The sequence below is a fragment of the Abrus precatorius genome, unplaced genomic scaffold, assembly GCF_003935025.1.
Source record: "Abrus precatorius isolate BTA unplaced genomic scaffold, Abrus_2018 Scaffold3, whole genome shotgun sequence".
In the NCBI taxonomy this organism is placed as follows: domain Eukaryota; kingdom Viridiplantae; phylum Streptophyta; class Magnoliopsida; order Fabales; family Fabaceae; genus Abrus; species Abrus precatorius.
In genome coordinates, this window is record NW_020874373.1 from 8,218,546 (window position 1) to 8,240,575 (window position 22,030).

Genomic DNA, 22,030 nt, shown 5'->3' on the forward strand with positions numbered 1-22,030 from the left:
TAATACTATAGTTGATGATTGAGGAACTTAATCAAACATTTTTCCTGTTTATCACTTTTATAAGATAGAAACTTATTATTACTTAAATATTTTAAATAACTAAAACTTAATTTTAAATAAAAATATTAAGGTAAAAATTAACAATAATGTATAATTTAAAACATTTTAATGATAAAAATAAAAAAGTAATTTAAATTAAGTAAATTTGATTATAGAAAATAAATACACAAAAAAAATCTTGTAATTATTTGATAAAAAAAAAATCCGTATACACAGAAGTATTCTAACTAGTTAAATGTAAGAAAATAATTATTTTCTCGTCCACACCGCGTTTTTCCGCCTAAAAGAGGCTTTGACTGAGTAGCCAATTCAGGTAAGTAGATTGACAAATAAATATGGGACTTGTATTTTTATTTATTTATTTGGTGATGTTGGAGATTATGGTATAAAAGCAAATGCTCCCTCATCCCATAGCTTCTGCCACCTCTATCTTCATTGCGCAAAAGAAGCAGAGCTATACAGTTAACAAAAGAGTAAATAGAAGATGGTCCTTGCAAAGGAAATTATGGGCTCTTCCTCAAAATTCTTTCTGCACAGTAACAGTTTTCAACATAAGCTAGGGGTCAATCCTAACTTGGTTCCCATGGAAAACAGAATAAGAGTACTAATGAGGTTGAGGAAAGGTGCAAAGTTTCCAGTGGCAGCTATCAGTGAGGATTTGGTTAAGGCCTCTGTTCATGCTGAGAAACCAGTGCAATTCAAGGTTAGAGCTGTGGTGACAGTAAGGAACAAAATCATAGAGGATTTCAAAGACACCATGTGGAAGCATTTGGATGCCATCAATGATAGGATAGGAACAAGAAATGTGGCGTTGGAGCTTATCAGCACTGAGATTGATCCCAGTAAGCCTTTCACGTCTTACCTTTGTTACCAAACACAACCATTCGACACCCAATTGCTTTCCCTTTTTCGAGTCGCAATTTCTTCAACTTAACCACTTTTTTTTAACATTCCAAGAAAGAAAAGTCCTTTTTTTTTTTGTCTCCAGGGTGCGTATTAAATATATTTCAAATATTCTTTTTCTCCATAAGTCCATTTTAATTGGTACAGCTCGAGTAAAATACGAATGAGTGGTAATCAATGAATTTTCGCTCATAGTTTGGTTCTTATTCTGCTACATAGAAACGAAATCTCCAAAGAAGAGCAAAGAAGCAGTGCTGAAGGACTGGTCGAAGAAATTCAACGTGAAAGCAAAGAGAGTTAATTATATAACTGAATTCATTGTTGACTCCAATTTTGGGGTCCCTGGAGCTATCTCTGTGACTAACAAACACCAAAGAGAGTTCTTCTTGGAAAGTATAACCATCGAAGGGTTTGCCAGTGGACCAGTTCATTTCCCCTGTAATTCATGGGTCCAAGCTACAAAGGATCATCGCGGAAAGAGGATATTCTTTTCAAACAAGGTAACTTAACTGCCCACGTATTAGTATTTATTTATTTTTTTTGTTCAACATGGAAAGGTCAAACCAATTTTAATATATTAGTAGTTCTATTTCTTGAACGCCAACTACTTGAATAGGCAGCTCATTTTTTATTTCTTTGTTGAAAAACTTCAACTTCCATTTGTAAACTTGCTTGTTTTATTATTTATTTTAAGAAAATATTAATTAGTGTTTTAAAGCATAGTTAAAAAATTAAAAATGTAAAAATATATTCATTTTATAATTTTTAATAAAAACTTTATTTATTAGTTTATTAACCGATATTTTTAAAAGGGTTGATAGCATTCATTAAAAAATTAAAAATAATGAAGGAAAGTGTTCTAATAATATTTTTAAATATTTTAATTCTTTATCTAATACTTTTAGGATATTGGTTAGCATTTATTTATTTTTAAATAATGATGAACAGCACCTTTTATTTTGTATCAAAGAAAAAGTCTTCCGCAAGAATCACAAGTTGCAAATTTTAATTAAGTCGTAAACAAGCTTCCATTTGAAAATTATTATTGATTAAAGCTGGGGTTATGGACCTTTAAGCTTACGAATCAACCACCGACAACAAAGACCACCCAATTTAATACACTTGGAAGAAAAACAAAATGATAAAACTAATATTTTATTACATGTCACAATATTTTTACATTTAACTCTGGTTTTTAGCAGAAAAACAAAAAGATTGTTAAATTGGGTTATATAGTAGATTATGTGATTTATTTGGCAGACATATTTACCTGGAGATACACCTAGTGGGCTAAGAGTATTGAGGGAGAGGGAGCTGATAAATCTTAGAGGTGATGGGAAAGGAGTTAGAACACTATCTGATAGAATATATGATTTCGATACATACAATGATCTGGGAAATCCAGATAAAGGAGTTGACCTAACGAGACCTACTCTTGGTGGATCCCAAAACCATCCATTCCCAAGACGCTGTCGTACTGGACGCGCCCCCACTGATACAGGTACAATGAGGGTAGTTAGTTTTGCGTAAAAAGCAAAGAGTATGCAAAAGTGTATGAAATCAGAATCATTACGTAATAGGTAATATGCCATAATGCGGTTGCGTGATACAGATATGCATGCTGAGAGTCGAGTGGAGATGCCACTGCCTATGTACGTACCAAGAGACGAGCAATTCGATGAGTCTAAGCGGAACACATTCGTCATCAAGAGGCTCAAGGCAGTGCTCCATAACTTGATCCCTGGCCTTAAGGCTACTCTTTCTGCTAGTAACCACGATTTCAACCGATTTTCAGACATAGACGACCTTTACAGTGATTTGCAAGATGAGATCTTCTCATTGCCACAAGTGGTCACCAAGATGCAAGAATGCAGCCGGGGACTTCTTAAGTATGACATCCCCAAGATTATTTCTAGTGAGTTTCCTTCTAATTATTATATTTTTTGCGTAAACTAATATTTATCTTGATCACTAACCTCACTTAACTACCTCTTTGGAGTAAGATTCCAATCTTAGATATATCTCAATGTTATACATGCTTATGTAAGATCGAGTTTTACGCATCACATTTCATTTATACACATCCTAAGTCCCGCGTCAAGCATACTTAAATAATCAACTTCTGGTTATCGGCATTAATAACAATGTCCCTAAATTAAATTATTTAGTTAGATATATATTGCGTTTTGGTAAAGAAATAAGAGATCTGTCCAAATCAGATATATATTGCGTTCGGGTAAATTTAGATTTTAAAATAATTTAGTTATTTAAGTTTAAAATAATGAAAGATATTTTTTTTAAATCTTTCCAATTTGGAGGTAAAGTAAGAATGAGACAAATGATATTTTAAATCTCTTATATCCTCCTCTAAATTGTTTAACAAGACAAATTCAAACTTCTACTAAAAGAAAATATCTCTCCCTTTTATTTTCTTCTAACCGAAGAAATTGTTAGTGATTTATTTTAAAGAAAAGAATCCATGAAACTCTCATCACGCAATCAAATTGTAATGTAAATTTAAGGTCCCCACGAGAGTATTTTTTAGATTGAAAAAAATAAGTTTGAGACGTTAGGACGTGGGAGAGAATCTCTTTGTCGTTCTTGCGCGGGTGGCATCCCTCTGTATCCTTATTGATATTGTTTTGACTTTGAAAACATGAAGCATATCATAACATATAATAAGTTTGATAAAAAGGAATATTTCTATCTCTACTTAATAGCAAAAAATTAAATTAGATATTATCTTTCATTAAGGGATATTTAGGAATGAATTTTTGGAAAGAAAGAGAACGAACGGTAATTCTTTTTATTATTTTTAAAGTTAAAGAACTATGAAACATTTATAAAAAAATAAAAAGATTAAGAATTAAGTATATGTTAATTTATTATTTTATTTATAAGATGTCAAATTGAAAAATATTTGTTAAAAGTATAAATCTTACCCATCCTTTATTTTATTTTTAATTTTTTCTTAAAACTGAAGGCTGAAACATACCATTAGACTTGCCAAGAGTTCAGGTAGTTTGTTATATGTGCTTATCATGTAGAACCAACCTCTTATCCAATGGTTGATTACAAGCGTTTAACAGGTAGGACTAACAATAGTAATATAACCAAAATGTTGTTTTTGCTTTTCTGGCTGATTAAACTAATGATCGCATGTTTTTATCGTACAGAGGACAAGTTTGCCTGGCTGCGAGATGACGAATTCGCCCGGCAAGCAGTAGCAGGAATCAATCCTGTTAACATTGAGGGGCTTAAAGTTTTCCCACCGGTAAGCAAGCTTGACCCGGAAATATATGGCCCCCAAGAGTCTGCACTTAAAGAAGAGCACATTCTAGGACAGCTTAATGGCATGACTGTGCAACAGGTACCCCACAAAATCCTTAATAAAAAGACAAAATATGCTTTGTTTCCAAATCCCATGACTTATCTTCAACACTTTATCCCCTAGTACTATGTTTATTTCTTTGAATTTGTCAGGCAATAGTGGAAAATAAGCTGTTTATGATAAATTACCATGATGCCTATCTTCCATTTCTTGACGGAATCAATGCCCTTGATGATAGAAAATCTTACGCTACACGCACCATCTTTTTCTTGACACCCCTTGGCACTCTCAAGCCTATTGCCATTGAACTTAGCCTCGGTCCCGGTTCCAGTTCAAAACGCGTAGTTATCCCTCCTGTGGATGCAACTACCAATTGGATGTGGCAGCTTGCCAAGGCTCATGTTTGCGCCAATGATGCTGGCGTGCACCAACTTGTTAACCACTGGTGAGCAAAGCCGTAAAGGCCCATATATATTATTTAATAAATCATTCTTTGAACTAATATAAATTGTATCTCGGCGGTTTTTACTGAATTGTATACAGGTTACGTACGCATGCCTGCATCGAACCATTTATATTGTCTGCTCATAGGCAATTAAGTGCAATGCATCCTATTTTCAAGCTGTTGGATCCACACATGAGGTACACATTGGATATCAATGCTTTAGCTCGTCAGAAACTTATCAATGCTGATGGAATTATTGAGTCTTGCTTTACTCCTGGCCGCTATTGCATGGAGATCAGTTCTGCTGCATACAAAAATATGTGGCGCTTTGACATGGAGGGTCTCCCTGCAGATCTCATACGCAGGTTAGTAAATATATAGCTGAGTGAGAGTGTTGAAGAGAAGTTGAGAATTCAATGAATCTTATATTAAAGATTTCCCTCCCTGCAGGGGAATGGCGGTGCCTGACCCATCACAACCAAATGGTCTAAAGCTCCTAATAAAAGACTACCCTTATGCAGCGGATGGGCTTCTGATCTGGTCTGCAATTGAGAACTGGGTCCGCACCTATGTGAACCACTACTACAGGCATTCAAACCTGATTTGCAATGACAAAGAGCTACAAGCTTGGTACACTGAGTCAATCAATGTGGGCCATGCTGATCTAAGGCATGAAAGCTGGTGGCCCACATTGAATAATAGGGAGGATCTTGTGTATATCCTTACCACCTTGATTTGGACGGTGTCCGCACAACATGCAGCTCTTAATTTTGGGCAGTACCCTTATGGAGGTTATGTACCAAATCGTCCTCCGTTGATGCGAAGATTAATCCCAGAAGAGAGTGATGAGGCAGAATATGCGAATTTCTTAGCAGATCCGCAAAAGTATTTCCTAAATGCGTTGCCCAGTTTGTTACAAGCGACAAAATATATGGCTGTGGTTGACACACTCTCTACTCACTCACCTGACGAGGAGTATCTGGGAGAACGGCAACAGGCATCCATTTGGTCAGGTGATGCAGAGATTATTGAGGCATTCTACAGGTTCTCCGCAGAGATCAGAGGGATAGAGAAGGAGATTGAGATAAGGAACTGTGATCCAACTCTCAGGAACCGTTGTGGCGCTGGAGTGTTGCCTTATGAGTTACTTGCACCTACCTCTCCACCTGGCGTTACATGTAGAGGGGTTCCTAATAGCGTGTCCACGTAAACACCACCTATACGCCTTCGCCTTGCTGTGCGCCACAATCCCAACAATTTTCATCTTCATAAGAATTTAGGATAGATCCCTTGACCATTATTCAAGGCATTAATGATCACACGAGAAAAAATGTAGCATGTGTTATATTTGTTAGAAATTTGGAATATATATACATATACACACACATTTCAATAAAACAAAATTACTTTGATTATATATGTATTTATTAATTTATATAAGTTAATGATAAATTAGACCAACCTTATTAACTTTTTTTTTTTTTGGCTCTATTTTTCGTCAATTTCTGCCGCCTCATTATTTCACTTGGTCAATTGTTGCAGTTTCTTATGACCCAACTTGTTGGCCACAAATATTCTGTCAGTGTTTCGTCTTCATCTGAAAAATCTACCAGGGTTAGACGAAATCCCTTGTGCTTTCTTTCCCACGTTGAATCTTGTTAGACATTAGTGCTTGATAATTTGACCGCAGAGTATATAGTTTTTACACTAATTCATCACATCTAAACAAGTTTGAATCTTCCAAGGGGCATAATGCGCAACCTCGTTCTGATGGACACGAGTAATGATATTTATAAAATAAAACATATAATTTGTTAAAAATAAAAAGATAACCAAAGAAGCAGAAAAAAATGTGATATATAAAATAAATTATATGACGACAAAAAAATAAAGAAACATAATAAACATGTGGAAATTATTATACAATTACCCTTAATATTAAATTACACCACTTTCCCTGTACCTTTGATTTCCACACAAATTTGCTTCCCTACGAGTCTAAGACAAGCGGGCAACAATTATTTATGTCTATGTCATTTATTTCATTCGATGGAGTCCAGATTTTTGCATGTAGTCAATATCCATTTTAACGAAAGTTTAAGTACGAGAAAGCATAAAAAAGTAGATTGTAGACCATAATTTCAACTGCGAAGACAAATCAATAACCTGAACTAGTATCGACAAAAAATCTTATTGGAAACGGAAAAGATATTTACACGGATAAAGAAAGACTTGTGAAATTAAACACCAAAATTTTGATCACATATTGACAAGCTTCGAACCGATGGTGGAACTTCAATGTTGTAAGGAATGCCAAAAATTTACAACTGTGGGACAAAAGAATAAGGAAAGACCTGAGATAATTTACTGATTGGTCAGGTTGCATAAGGAACTCATCAAAATTAGGGCCAGGAGAATATCCATTCCTCATCCGCAAAAGCTATATACACAACCCTGCAGATTTCACCACCATTGCATGACCTCACTATTGAAGGGAAAATGTTAATTTGATTAAAAAAAATAGAGCTCAAACTTGATATCATCACAAAAAGTCACAATTACCTTTTGTAGATAGAAATCAAACCCCAAACTAGGAGAAGGTCAAAAATTAAAGCCACATAGGAAGAGGACTAGGTAAGTTTTCCAATATATGTATGCTATCTAAAAACAAGGCTTCCATTCTGCTGTAGTCTCAAATTTTCTACGAGTAGTTGATAGAAAGATTTTAATGCTTTGAAATCACCACCCTGCAAAAAAATATTATCAAGAATGTTAGGCACACCACATCTGATATTCAAAGGGTGATTCACCTGGAAAACAACACGCATTAAGATGCACCTTACTTAGCAAGATACTTCCACATCATAAATATATTAATAATTTTCGCAGGAAAGAATGAGACAAAAGGACATCAATAAAATTTTACTTTCAGCACACCCAGAAAGTATACTATAAATATTTCAACAAGAGTTTGATTACCTGCAACTTTTGACGATACTGCTCTGCCAGATCTGGCGGGCAATGTGCTGAAGAAAGTCCTTTTGATACAAAATGAACAAGAAAATCATCCCCAAATTTGTCATACATGATCTTCTGTGCTAGCACAATTTCTCCAAACAAAACAAACTGCAAAGCAAAATAATAATAAAGAGAAAGAAGAGAATGGTACTAAAATTTGGCATAAACCAACAAGGCAAAGCACTAAAATGGAATTTGACTTTCTCAATCAAGTTTGATGAATTAAGCTATCATTTAAGTTCCTTCCAAAGTAACAAACACCAAAAGCCATAACCAACCATTGGTGTTAATCTCGGATAGCGGTAAATAGTGGCTATTGCAGAATAGCGTAAACAGGATGACCGCTATTTTATAATATGCATATATAATCATGTAAAACATTACAACATGACTGTTATATTAAACAAAAATGATTTCATATAATAAATCACTGAACAGACTCCAGAAAATCTGATTTTTCCAGTGAACAGAAAAACAGAGATGCCGGAAAAACTAATTTCTCCGGTGAAAAACAAAACAGAGGATATGCCTCAGAGGAGACACAAGAAAAGCTTGTTCCTCCGGCGAAATGGAGGAGGTGAGCCTCTTGACAAGCTGATTTCTCCTGCGAAATGGACTGGGTGCGCCACTGAGAATGAGAGAAACTGCTACGCAGAGGCTCAGTCTTTTTGCAGATAGAGGAGAGTGTGGGGAAGATCGGTTTCTTTTTTTCCCCCAAATGACCTTTCTACCCTTAACAAATAATCTAAACGGTGTGTTTTATAAAAAAATAGAGTAGGATTTCTTTCTTTTCCCTAAATCACGCGAACGTCTCCTTGTTTTGGCTGCGAAGGCCTGCACCTGCTGCGACATGCCAAATGCCCCGCGATGTGGCAGCCAATGGCCACACCGCACTGCTCCAGCACAATAGCACCACTATAGCGCGCTATTAACAAGTATGTAACCAACAATTCATTAACTGATATTTTCCTTCAATGCACAACTAGCATGCTCCAAGTACCCCATGATATAGTTATTCATACTATCAGAAATTTTTTTCCTTAGCATTTCAGTCTGAAATTTCCATGAAACAATAAAATGCAGAGAGCCAATACGAAGCCAAAACCAATCTGATTCTATAGCAAATCTAAGATAATAGACACCCTTGAATATACAAGCATGTTATCTAACCAACAAGTCATAACTGCATAAACCACACATTGTCAAAAGGTCTAAGCCTCCTTATTCCAGCTAAAACCTTTAAAACACGTTATAACAAACTGCTACTAGGAGCTCAATAGTCATCACGAACCCCCCCACCCCCCCCAAAAAAAAAACCAGATTAATCCACCAGAAAGGTAGCTCTGCCTCCTTCCATCCCATAAAACAAGTGACCTACTATGTTCAAACTAGACTTACACATAACAACACCAGGGGAAAGATCATTGCAAGCTCTACATATTTGCAAACTGATCAGTCAGGACGACCCTAAAGCAGGGTTTGGGCACTGGAAACACTCACTGAAAATGTTGCTGCCAGTAGTGAACAGTGGCAGAAATGCTGGAAAATTGGAGAAAAGCTGACTTGAAAGAGAAATACATCTCAAAATGGAGAGACCAGAAACGAGAGAGAAACATGGTTTCGAGAAAATATTTTCACCAATGGACAACCAGGCCCACTGGGTATTCACGAATTAGAGTTGCCTCGCATCAAGCTCTAGATAATATGGTAACTTAACTTCTAGGTAGAAAGTAATAAGCTGACTAACACTTCTCTAGAATAAGCCTCAAGTACACGAGTATAGTTCTTGCAGAACATTTTTCAGATAATAACAAACTAATGCAAAATTTCAGAATCAATAGCATACAAGTTGAATGACAAAAATCCAGGTGGTCAACTATCACGCCATGAACTTTTCAGCCAAAGAGATTTCTCCACACAAAACATGAATAATACAAGGAAGAAGAAAATATGTACTTGTAAGTTGCCATGAAACTAATGAAAGTAAGGCTGATTTACCCAGAAACTAACTAGAATGAATTACACGACCATTTAGACTTTTATTTAAAGAAATTTACACAAATAAAAACATCAGACAAATATTCATTAACAGATGTTTCCTTCTCGCCAAGCTTAATCATTATGCTCCATGTACCTGATGAGAATGGTTGATACTATCCTACAATCATATGATGAGGATGAACTACAATATGTGGGACCAAATCACCAAATACTTCATCTACATGGAACCCCATGACTTCATTGCATTCAACTAAGGGAGAACAATTATTTTCTCAAAGGATTAGCAAGATAACTCCAGACCTCTATCATAAAACCTAGTTACAACTTACAATTCAGAATACAGTTCTAGTAAAGAATTCCTTAGATTATCACATGTTAGACAATTCCAAATTCTGAAACCAAAAAGTGTAGCATGTTACACTCCTGTAAATGAAATTATTTATAGGAGAATGCTGACAAATGTCTAAGGACATTGGTTTAGGAATAAAAAATAGAAAGCTTTTATAGAAAAACATTACCAATGCACCCCACCATGATTTTTTATAGAAACTTTTTATTTATTTATTTATTTCTTAACTAGTGTCCTAATCCTAAAGGACACTCGTTAGCAGGATACACATTTATATTGTACAATTATGTTATCTGACACCCTACTATACTCATGATCTTCTTGATATTCCTTCAAATAAACCATATTTATGATGTTCACGTTTAATAGCATCATTATTCCTGATGTACAAGTATGTAAAATCAAAATTTGAAACTCTGCTTTGGAACATTTTCTTGAGCTGTCCTCAAATGCCATCCATTTTTATCAAAAACAAATTACAAGCAAAATACTTTTCTTCACAGGCTAAAGAATGAGAAGACAAGCTCTACCTTCTATTATAAGATATAACCTGTCTTATAACAAGGGGCAGAAATGAGAAAGAAATCTTATCACATACACCATGATTTTAGACAGCAGTATCATATCACTTTGAAAGAGTGACTAAAAGAATGCATTAAAAAAATAATACATGAGTCTTACAGTATTAGCATCGTGGAACTCAAAAGATCTGTCCAGTACACTGTACAGACAGCAGTTTATAGCAAATGCTTCCATCACAAAACTTCGAAAACCAGGAACCTGTAAAGTATCAACCAATAAGGGGAAAAAATCTAAAAAATCAGGATAAGTAGAAGCGAGTAGAATCTACCTTTTCTTCATAAGGCTGGGCACACCAATCTTTAATTAATCTAGTAAAAATCTGTACACATGCCTAAATTGTGAAAATAAAAAAGTTATGGTTCAGATCATTGGTTCTGTCAGAAGCACTAATCTAGGGAAAATAATGAGCCATAGTTGATAAATAGCAAACACTAGACATACCTTTCTTACAAGAATATCCTTATGATTACAAGAAGAGTACAAAAGCAACTGCATCACTGGATCCAGGTACACTTTACATTTTGGGGAAACAAATACAGGAGACAGATCATGTGCAGTAATCACATGAAGAAATGTATACAATGTTCGCTGAAGTTCTTGCAATTCACGAATTTCCTTGAAGAAAGGAATAATAATCTTATTACCATGCATATATATTTGAGAGAGCAAAGAAACAAAGAATGAATGAAATGGTAATGCAAAAGATGCATTTCAGGATTTCACATTTAATACAATACAGCTATGAACAAAGAAAGACATTCAGTTTATATGCAAGAATACAGCTATCAACTAAGTACCAGAATAAATAAGCAGTGTCATTGTTTCATTAATCTAAGATGCATCAGATTTTTGCATGGCTCCATAATTTGAAGTGAAAAACGCATATGGAAAAGTGGCCACATGACAAAAAAACTAACAAGCACATATTATCAAATAGCACAAGCACAAACTGCCTCACCAACTCATTAATATGTGATAAACAACAATCAAACAATATAGAGCAGTCACACACAAAAGTAACTTAAAAGAAAAGGGAAAATATATCCAAGATATCTATGAAGAAACTGCATCAACATTTTATACCTCAGTGACAGCATCAGGACCCAAGGGTAATCCATCTCTTGGAATAACACTGAATATCCGATCAGCAACAGCTGGAAATATTTCCTCCAAAATGTCATGCACCAAAGTATTGAATTTGCAGATAAGTTGATTGAGTAACAAAAGAAAGCCAGTCATCTGCTTTGGCTGCAATAAAACATAATCAAGACATTAATTACACAGTTTTATCTTATTTTTGAGCAGGGAGCAGGAGGGAAGAAAAATCAACTTCAAAGTGAACATTCTGGTGCAAAAGATGTTATGTCACTCATGTTGAAATTATGAGGTTTAGGGATAAAGGGAGTAATAAAGAATAAGGGAATGAACAATCTATACTTGATATTGATTTGATACCTAAGGCACTAACCTTTGTTTATACTAATCATAATCCTGACTAAATGAGGAAACAAATTACAAGAGAAGAAAATATGGTAACTAACCAATTCAGAAAGATAATGAGAAAAAGGAAACTAATAATGTAAAATAAAACAATATGACGATATTTTTGGATAGTTCAATCAATATATTCTAACACTCCCATTCCAGCTAAAGTTCACTAAGCCTTAAGCTTGTTACAAATAAAACCCCTTAGAAAAAGAAATCAAATAGAATAAAATTTCACTTTAATCCCTCAAATGTGCAATGTTTAAATTAATCTCTAAATTTAAAATTTAAAATTTAAACAGCAATCCCTGAAATTAAGAATCATTAATCAATTTAGTCTTTGTCTTCAAGAAATGTTAAAATTAAATAACAAAGTATTTATCACGATAAATGACATATTAACATCCACTTTTGATACAAAACAATGTCGTTTTAAAATTTTCCAGATATAGTTCCATTTCATTCTCAACTTTTGATATTTTTGGACTTAACATCTCTTTCCCTTCTTCCCAATAGTTATCACTACTTCATCTTCTTCTTTATCGTCTCAGTGAGACTTGCTACTCACTCACTCCTCACTCTGTCTCAAATGGTGAAATTGATATTAAATTTCACTTCTCCCACACTTGCTTTCTTCTTCATTTTGCCTTCCACTTTTTTCAGCCAATGAAGCTTCCAAAACTTCCAAGCTTTCACTCACGACCACTAGTATACTTCTGAGTTTGCCAAGAAAACCTGCACCCTTCACATTTACATCAGTAGTTTCCATGGCTTCTCAACAGTATTAATGCCATAGTTGTTAATCTCAAATAGCGGGGTGTAGTAAATAACCCTCAAAACGCTATTGCAGGATAGCACATAGCAGGATTGCCGCTATTTTAAAGTTTTTTATATGGATATAAAGTATATACATATGCAAATAATTATGTATATAATAATGCTAAACAAATGCATAAATAGCATAACATAATAGAGGTAGGACTGTAGAATCATAGAATAGAGAGAAGAAACGAAGTGGCTTTTGCCAAAGAGTCATCATAAATGAGTGACTCTGCTGGATTGGAGATTGTTGCAAAGCAGAAATGAGACAGAGATGGGAGGAGGGAGTTTCGAACAAAGAAGGGGGAGAAGAAAAACAGTGTAGAAAAAGTGGGGTTTCATCATGTGTCTCTAGTTGCAAAGCAAAAGAGCAATAGAGAGGAAGGGGAGTCGAAGAGAGAAAGGAAGAAAAAAACCCAGAGAAAAGTGGGGTTAGGTCTGAAAACTAAGAAGACTATTTTACACTTAAAAAAACCTAAAGATTGTGTCATCATACGGGCAAAAAGAAAAAATCAGCTTATTAATTAAATATTAAAAATCTTTTTTACCCTTAAAAAAACCCTAAAATTCCTTCACTTTGAGAGTAGAAAAGGAAAGTTAATATCTTTCCCTGTGATGGCACTATTGCGCTGCGGATGGCCGCGTTTTGGGCTGCAAATACAGCCGCCATTGGAAGCAATGGCCACAACAGCCAAAAAGCATTGTTATGCCAGATCTATAGTGGTCAAAGGCTGCTCTACCACACACCACCACTATCGCACCGCAATCACACACGGTTAACAACTATGATTAATGCACTAACAAGTTGCACCCATAAGCCAACGCCCTTTCGTCCTCGTTGTCTTTGAGGACTAACGCTATCAACTTCATGCCACTCACTCCCTAAAGTTCCTTGGTCTCCACAACTAGTGCCTCTAGTCTGAATCCAACCACAACTTCAATGTCATCATGGGAGTCTTTGACATCGTCACCTATCTTGAGCACTAAAGCTTCTTCAATTTGAAGCTTGGCCTTATTCCTTGCTATAGGAGTGGAGTTTGCAAAATCAAAGCATGCTCATTGGTGTTAGATTCTTCTAGTCCCCTCAATCCCAACAATGAAACCGCCTAATTCACGTCAAAAGGAAAAATTGAAAGAGAAGAAAGATAAAGAATAGGAAGGGATAACCATTAGGAAGAAGAGGAAAGATGTAAAACCCCCAAAATCTCAATAGTCAAGAACAAAAATAAACTATTTTTAAGAAATCATAAATTGACGTCATTCAGTGTCCCACTTAGATGTTGACATATCCCTTAACGTAAAAAATTATCACTTTGTTACTCAATTCTAATGATGATTTGACAAAATAACTAAATTGATTTATAGTTCCTAATTTCAGAGACTAAAATTTTAAATTTAAGGAACTAATTTCAATGTTGCTGCACACTTCAAAGACTAAAGTAAAAATTTATTCAAATCAAATAATACAATGGAGTGACCAAGGTAACTCTTAGGGACTACCTCAGGGCAAGGGCCAAGGATGATTTCTTTTGTAAAGCCATTGGATAAGGCTCATATCTTTGGGAAGACCATGAGGCCGAGCAGATTTCTCTTATCTCACAAATTCAGTGCACAATTTGAAGGAGGCTAGATCTGACTTAAGGAGGTCATAGGTCAACAAGAGGAAAGAGAAAACAAACCAAATAGTGATGACAAACTAATAGAAGTGATGAACCAAGGGCAGATCCAGAGGATCGCAGTCAAGTCAGGCACTATTTAAAAAAATCAAAAACAGACCAGGACATGCTGCCATGTGTGGTAGGGGCACACACACAATCTCTAGTAAAAGAGGCTCTAACAAGAAATGGCCAATACGCAGGAGGCAAGCTTGATTACGTTTTGTGTGCTTGTTAGCTGGAGAAAGCAATGGATAGCGGCGGTCACACAACTGAAAAAACAGAGGTCTAAACCTGTCCAAAAGATGTACGGGTGGGATCGGAACCCAGAGCAAAACTCAAAGCCCAAAATTGTCTAAACATGCTGCTAAAATGCACAGCAGAAAAGATCACAACGCAAAGTTGAAATCTATTTGAAACACAACAGTAAATGCATGTCGAAGATGTCACAGTGGCAATGAAACTAGTTAAGGAGACGGCAGAACAAAAGGGAGGAATACCAGAATGAGTACACAACAGGGGTGACTGGACACCAGAGAGGAGGCAGAAAAATGACTGTGGCAAGAGAGACCACTAATTTGAAAAAGAATCATGAAAATAAAGCATAGTTCCAATCCCAAAGTCAAAAAAATAAAAAAAACCCAATGCTGGAATAGTTAGGGTAAGGGACCGAAGGATGGTTTTGCTCCAATACCATGTTGAAATTATGGAGTTCTACATATAGGAGGAAGAGAGGGTACACAAATGAGCAATCATCAATTTGACATTATATGATGTATTATAACATGAAGATATGTTTATAAAGCATAAAACATTAGCCATTATTTATACTAATCATAATCCTAAGACGGGAAACCAATGTGAGATAAGGAAATAGGGTAACTAATCAACCCTAAGAGATTATGGGAAATACAAAATCTAATCCTAAATGATAATTTAAGATACATATAATATGATGTTTTTTTTGGATATTTTCATATATTCTAACACTTCAAATTAGGATCACTGTGACACTGTCAACCAACCACTCAACCTACCACAGCAACAAGAAGCTCCACAAACACATTATATGATACAGAAAACACGTCAAGAAAATCATAACAGAGTTATTTGCTCAGTTCTGACAAAACCACAAAAAAAGAGAGAAAAGTAGGCTGCTCTCACAGGTTTAATTATCCATGCTATATATTAAAAACCCAGGCTTCAATTATCATACAGCATTTTCATGTGCAGTCTAATGGGATCATATATCAAAATGGTCCAACAATAAATTAAATAGATCACAAGTGAGAGACGAGTATCATTCTCAGTATCATCACAATCCAATTCCTCTTGCAACTACAATAAGCATTTGCAAAATCAATCTTCAACACACCAATAGTAATGCAAAGAAATGCATTTAGATCTAGAAATTGTTAAAAAAAATTATGCTAAAGAAATTAGAGATAATATGTACCTCAATTTCTTCAAGCAACCGCTCCAATGCCTTGGGAAGGTAAGGAAAGACAGATGTTCCTAGTGTATCCACCATGCGATGTATAAAAGATGTGACCTGAATACCATAATGCATATTATGTAAAAATTAATGATCTTTTTTCGAGAAACAAAATTCCAATCACAAAATCTAATTCATACCTTGTTTCGCAGCGGTTCTACTTTTGGAAATACAACAAGAACTTGAAGAAGTACATCTAATGTCTACATATAAGACAGAATGACAAGATTTAGGAAATAAAAGATTGAGAAATAATAACACAATTTTTAATACAAATAGGCACAGGCTAAACACAATACTTTTAGTCACCATAGTAGTCAATAATGGCCAAAGTGGCCGCTATAGCAGCAGTGCAGAGTGGAGCAACACCCTGCAGCTATTTTCCAATCGTCACGTTTTGATGTAGCGACTGTTATGCCGCAAATTGTGGCAAAGAACAGTGAAAATTGCGGCCACTATTCCATGCGAAGCTAAAAACCAATTTTACCCTCCCTTTTTGAACATGGATACCTTTACAAAGGGGCAATCTTAGGATTTCAACCCCCCTTTTATATAGCTGTAGCTGATTTTCTCCTTCGACATCGAGCCCTAACATTTCCCTCCCATTTTGTTCCGCTTGCTTTTCTGGTGCTACCTGGCTTTTTGTTCCTCTTGCTTCTCTGGAGCGACATTGAGAGTCATCATTTTCGACCAACTTCTTATCATCTTCTTCATCTTTGGCGACATGTTTATACATGAGCCAAACGTTTCTAGTCTTTTTCTTCATCTCTGGCAAAGCTTCAGACATGACTAGATGTTTTTCGGTCGTCATATTCATCTCCAACGAAGTTTCCGAGGAGACCCAAACATTTTCCAGTCACTGAACACTATTTTCTATTTTGTATTTTCCTTTGCTGTTTATTATTTATTTCCTTCTCTGTTTTATTCCAAATTTGAAGGCCTAATACAGAAGCAATGGCTGCTCCCCCAATCAGTCACAGGGAACTACCTCTATTTGGTTCTTTTATTTTGTTATTATTAATATTTGACATGTGTTATGTTCTCAAACTTGCACTTTTAATCATTAATTATGCATATGTCTTTAATCTGGGCATTAATTCTGTATTTTTCAGCATATATGTGTGTAACTTAATTTATATTAGGTACATTTAAAACTTTAGAATAGCAGTCATCCCGCTATCCACTACCATTTTATAACATTTTTGAAATCGGCCACTCTGCACCGCTATCCAGGATTGACTACTATGTTAGTCACACAAACAATGTTAAAAAAATAGACTCTACGCATTGTAAAACAAAACTCCAGAACATTATCTATATACACATCCATGAATCATGACCCGAACAATTTCAAAAATACAAACCTGCTTAAACATGAGACCAATTGCAGGGCGACTAGCAGTTACAAGACGCTCACTGAAGCCCTACATGTAAAAAATAGTAAGAATGGATGAAAAAACAAAACTGTTGATGTATTTTCCCAGAATACTACCCTTTAAACTTCAGATTAAATGTACAATAAAACATAAAATATATCTTTTATAAAAGAATATATCAGAGATGGGAAAAATCAGAAGTCTTAATTAGAAAAGCACCTTACTGAGAGAATTAATTGCCATGATAATTTGCTGGATTACAGTAATCTTGGCATTAGTCTCCTCATAAGTCAATAACTTGGCATTTATGAGCAATGCCTCAACCTGTATTAAACATCCAAGGCAAATGATGGCATCAGATACCAGCTGCAATAATCTCAAAGAAGGAGGGTTTTGGAAGGCAAGGTAAAGGGACAATTTAACAAAATCAAGTATCTTGTGGACTTCTATTTATTTTGGATATGAAAGTATCTTGCAAATTTAACCCAAAAATAACCTGCTGACAAAGAGGACTGAGCAAAGAAGATAGATAATCAGATTGCTTTTCAGGAGGGACATCTTCTGTTCCAATCAATAATCCAATTGCCTGTCAAGTGTGTCAATTAACATCTGAGAACTAAAACCACAACCCAAAATTTCAAAGCAATAAACTTAATCCTGAAACTTTAGAAAATGTGAATACCTCAAAAATGTGGCTACCATCTTCTGACCCTGATAGCTCTTCTGTTGTATAATTCATAATAGTGAATTGAGCAACTGTATCTTGCAGGCTCTAAATTTAACAGAACATTAAAAAAGTATTAAGGATACAGAGAAGGTGGAAGAAACCAATCACATGATTCATCCATGTGCATCAAGGGAAAACAAAAAATGCAAGAAGTCAGAAATAGTTTCTTTATAATTTCATTTATAAATTATATTATTTTGAGTACATTTAAAATACAGAAAAACTAGAGGGATGGATTATATAATTGCTACCTGCAAAATTGTCTCTATAAAAGGCACCAACTTCACCTTCAGCAATTTTACAACCCTCATAAACAAATAGCTGGCCCTACGGCTTACATTGATGTTTGAATGATGTATGCCTCTTTCATCAAGAAAGGCAGTCAGAACCATAGGAATATATTGAGTATTATCTTGAATAAACTTGACATATCTTGTCACTGTCTCTAAATAAACAAGGGCAACAAGCCTATTGCAGTGACATGAAAACTTCGTTGATAGAAGTGTGAGCACCAGCTCACTCAACAACCCGCTCCCAGTTCTTATGGCTTCCTCACTTACAGATTCTCCAAGTGCGTGTAGGAGGGAAAGTGCACCTTCCACCTCCTCCACATTGCTATCTGAAGATCTTGAAACAGCACTTGCTAATGCATTCCTGATAAACAACTGAGTTACATCAGGTGCTACACGACCCACTGCACGAAGCAGAACAAATAAATCCTTTCTGAATTCTACCATCCTATCTTCCTCCTCTTTCCCAACTTTGTCCATTACATCAAGATTAGTGCGGTATGCTGGGTCATAACGGATTAGCACAAGGATAACTTCCAATATTTGTCCCAGGTGAAGTAGATGTTTCTCCCTCAAAGGAGCAAAGCTCTTCAAAGTGGCAACATAACCTGAAAGAAACTGAACGATATTAAATGTAGCATCTACCTCAAAGTTCTTCATTACATAGAAAATTGAGGGTAAAACTTCATTCAACAGCTCCATAGAGATTGCTTTAGCATCCTCTGAATTTATGCGTTTAAAGCAATCCAAAGCCTCCACAGCATACCCAGTAAGCAATGCAGCTATGTCAGAGACCAGCTCAGGATCACCATCCTCAGTCACCAACCTAAATACTTGACTAATTTGCAGGCTTTGCAACAATGTCAATTTGGATTGGGGCTCCATTCTCTTAGAAACAACTGCCAACAAGCATCTGACTGCAGCACCACGAAGCTGATCAGACAGAGTACCAACCAAGATCAAATCAAACAACAAAGGGATAAAAGCGTCATTGACGATCAACCCGATGTCGATCCAAGAAATATACCTCCTCATGGAATCTAACACACTAATACATAGCTCTTGATCAGAATTCCGGTACATAGAAACAATGTCATACCAAGCTCTCACTATTTGGGAAACACACTGCTGTCTCATTGCATCTTTAACCCGGCCAGCAACTGTCAAGTCCTCAGGGGTTCTAGGGTAGTCCAAACTAATTAATTCATCATCCAGGGCATTCAAAACCCTACAGAACATGTCTATGACCACATTCCCTTTGCTCAAATGCGGGAAAAAATCAACAAAGACGGACGACCAAATCAAAGGGTACTCGAAGTAAATCAAAGTTATCAAAACCTGTGCAAGCTTGTTCTTTATAAATGCGGGACCTTCCAATATCCTTATCAGGTTTTTATCTTCGAGGCACACAATAGAAAACACGGAGCCCCTGATCATGTGCCTCTCATCCGGGGTCATTGTCAAGTATCGTGTTCGAATGACTTCGTGTAAAGTCTGTAGGCACCAAAACTGGACTTGAACAATATTTGAAAAGCATAATTTTTCAATGCACAATCTACAAATTGATGGCTTCTCCTTAATGTTATTACAATAAACTTTAGCCTGTTTCTTCAAGTCATCATCCATACCTCCCGATTCATCAAACATAATAAGAATCGCTTTCTCCAGATCATCCATATAGAGTTGTGCGAATGAGGATGGATTTGAATGGAAAGGGTTTTAGGATAAGCGAGGGCTTACCTTGTCGGATCAATGGAGGAAGAACCTAATAAACTGAATATGGCTAGGGTTTATGTTCGCTTCGGGTCTACTATTTCCTGCTGCAGGTTTTTTTTTTTTTTCCTACTTAAAAAGAGGGGTTTAGAATTTGTACTGCCGCTTATGGTTTGATCTTTTTCAGCTAGATTGTAGGTTTGATTCCCTTTTAATTAAAAAATGGTTAAAAAAAAATTTGGAAAAATTATTTATTATAGCAAAATAAACTTTTAAATAAAATTTTATATCTTTAAATACTTAAACTCAATATTTAGAAAATGATTAGTATTAAAAAAAATTAAAATTATGTTCACTTAAAATATTTTTTAATAATATAAAAATATGTTTAGTATGTTTAAATTTTTTGAAAATGTTATATAATATTTGTTGATAGAGACAAAACTTAAAAGTATTTGTTACATCGTTGATATTATTTAGGGTTTAGAGTTTTATTTCGACAGTTTGTAATAAAAATATAATTTGTTAACATGTTTTTTGTAATAACTTTTTTTAAAAAGTTTTCTTTGATTTTTTTTTTTACTGGAATTTATGTCATTTGTTTTTTTCGTTGGTATTTTTAGAAAAAAATTATGTTTGAATTACAATAGATGTTATTTCATTATTTTCATGCATAATATTATTTTTTATCTTGTCATTTATTGTAATTACTTACTTACCTTAATATTTTTATTTTTATCATTTCCATTTTTTTAAGTTGTTCTTTTAAATTTACTTTTTACTACTGTTATATATAAGATAGTTAATTGTATTACAATATAATTATTTTTTCTTTTATATTCATAAGTACTTTATGGTCACATGACTTTTTATATTTTTTTTTTTCACTTTAACCGCCTAATTTATATTTTATGAGTAACATGTTAATTAATTTTTTCATTATTTTATAAAAATTAATCTCAAGTATCTAAATTTAAAATTTTGTAATATAATATCTTTTTCCATCTTAACTTTTAATGTATGATTTTTCATCTTAATTTTTTTTTACTAAACTTACAATAAATATACTTTGTTTTAATTTTACTTTAACGAAAATATTTAAATTATAAAGCCTCATATTAAAAGTAACGACATAGGCAATCAAGAGATGAATAACCATAATATGCGCATAGTCTCGTAATAAAAATAATTATTACATAATTTATGTACGTAAATCATGAAGATCTACTCTGTGTTTCTAACAATGGAATCATAAATCTTACTATTCAAGGGTGGATTTAAATTGAAAGATTTTCATTGCACGTTTGGTTATTAAATTGATTCCTTATGTGAAATGTAGGGCAACAATTGAAGTACTTTTTAGAAGGGAAATTTTGAAATAAAATGAGTTGTATGCCATTGACGTGATGGATTTTGTCAAAGTTTATTAGAAAAGTCAATAGATAATATTGCACACTTTTAAAATATTGAGCACTCGTGCATTTTTTTTCTTAGAAATAATTTTATTAACAGATCGGTCACCCGATAATCACAAAATTTTAAGGAAAAAAAATTAACAGAGTGATTAATTTGCAAACATGAAAACTTTAAAAATTGAATACAGTTTTCTAAAATTTAAGGACTAAGCTGCGCATGACACACGTCCTTTTAAGGCTAAGAATGTTTTATAAAAAAATATTCATCTATCAGGTTTAAAGTTCCAACAAATAACCCTGTCTTCCAACTTTTAATTATTGTGCGTCAATCTTTAATTTAATTCAATATTAAATAAATCTCACCTA

General features: G+C 34.6%; 2 protein-coding genes across 6 annotated transcripts; one reads left to right on the forward strand and one right to left on the reverse strand.

Annotated features, from left to right (window-relative positions):
• Positions 1-476: 476 nt before the first annotated feature.
• Positions 477-6,149, forward strand: LOC113863670 (linoleate 13S-lipoxygenase 3-1, chloroplastic-like). The gene is made up of 8 exons (XM_027497320.1): positions 477-902; positions 1,183-1,463; positions 2,224-2,464; positions 2,576-2,878; positions 4,140-4,333; positions 4,447-4,739; positions 4,838-5,104; positions 5,190-6,149. Exons 1-8 carry the CDS (start codon positions 545-547, stop codon positions 5,947-5,949), a joined length of 2,697 nt encoding a protein of 898 aa, XP_027353121.1. The 5' UTR covers positions 477-544; the 3' UTR covers positions 5,950-6,149.
• A 666-nt stretch (positions 6,150-6,815) lies between these two features.
• Positions 6,816-20,433, reverse strand: LOC113861180 (exportin-T). Of its 5 annotated transcripts, none has more exons than XM_027493822.1 (14): positions 18,498-20,355; positions 18,202-18,291; positions 18,016-18,105; positions 17,739-17,843; positions 17,508-17,567; positions 16,284-16,346; positions 16,105-16,200; positions 11,773-11,937; positions 11,131-11,304; positions 10,958-11,020; positions 10,789-10,887; positions 7,719-7,865; positions 7,302-7,486; positions 6,816-7,224 (listed from the first exon to the last, which is right to left on the reverse strand). In XM_027493822.1, exons 1-13 carry the CDS (start codon positions 20,211-20,213, stop codon positions 7,397-7,399), a joined length of 2,958 nt encoding a protein of 985 aa, XP_027349623.1. In that variant the 5' UTR covers positions 20,214-20,355; the 3' UTR covers positions 6,816-7,224; positions 7,302-7,396. The 5 variants fall into 5 exon arrangements, with proteins under 5 accessions (XP_027349623.1, XP_027349624.1, XP_027349627.1 ...); XM_027493823.1 differs by having other exon boundaries at positions 6,884-7,193; positions 18,498-20,329; XM_027493826.1 differs by lacking the exon at positions 11,131-11,304 and having other exon boundaries at positions 6,884-7,193; positions 18,498-20,433.
• Between the last annotated feature and the right edge of the window lie 1,597 nt (positions 20,434-22,030).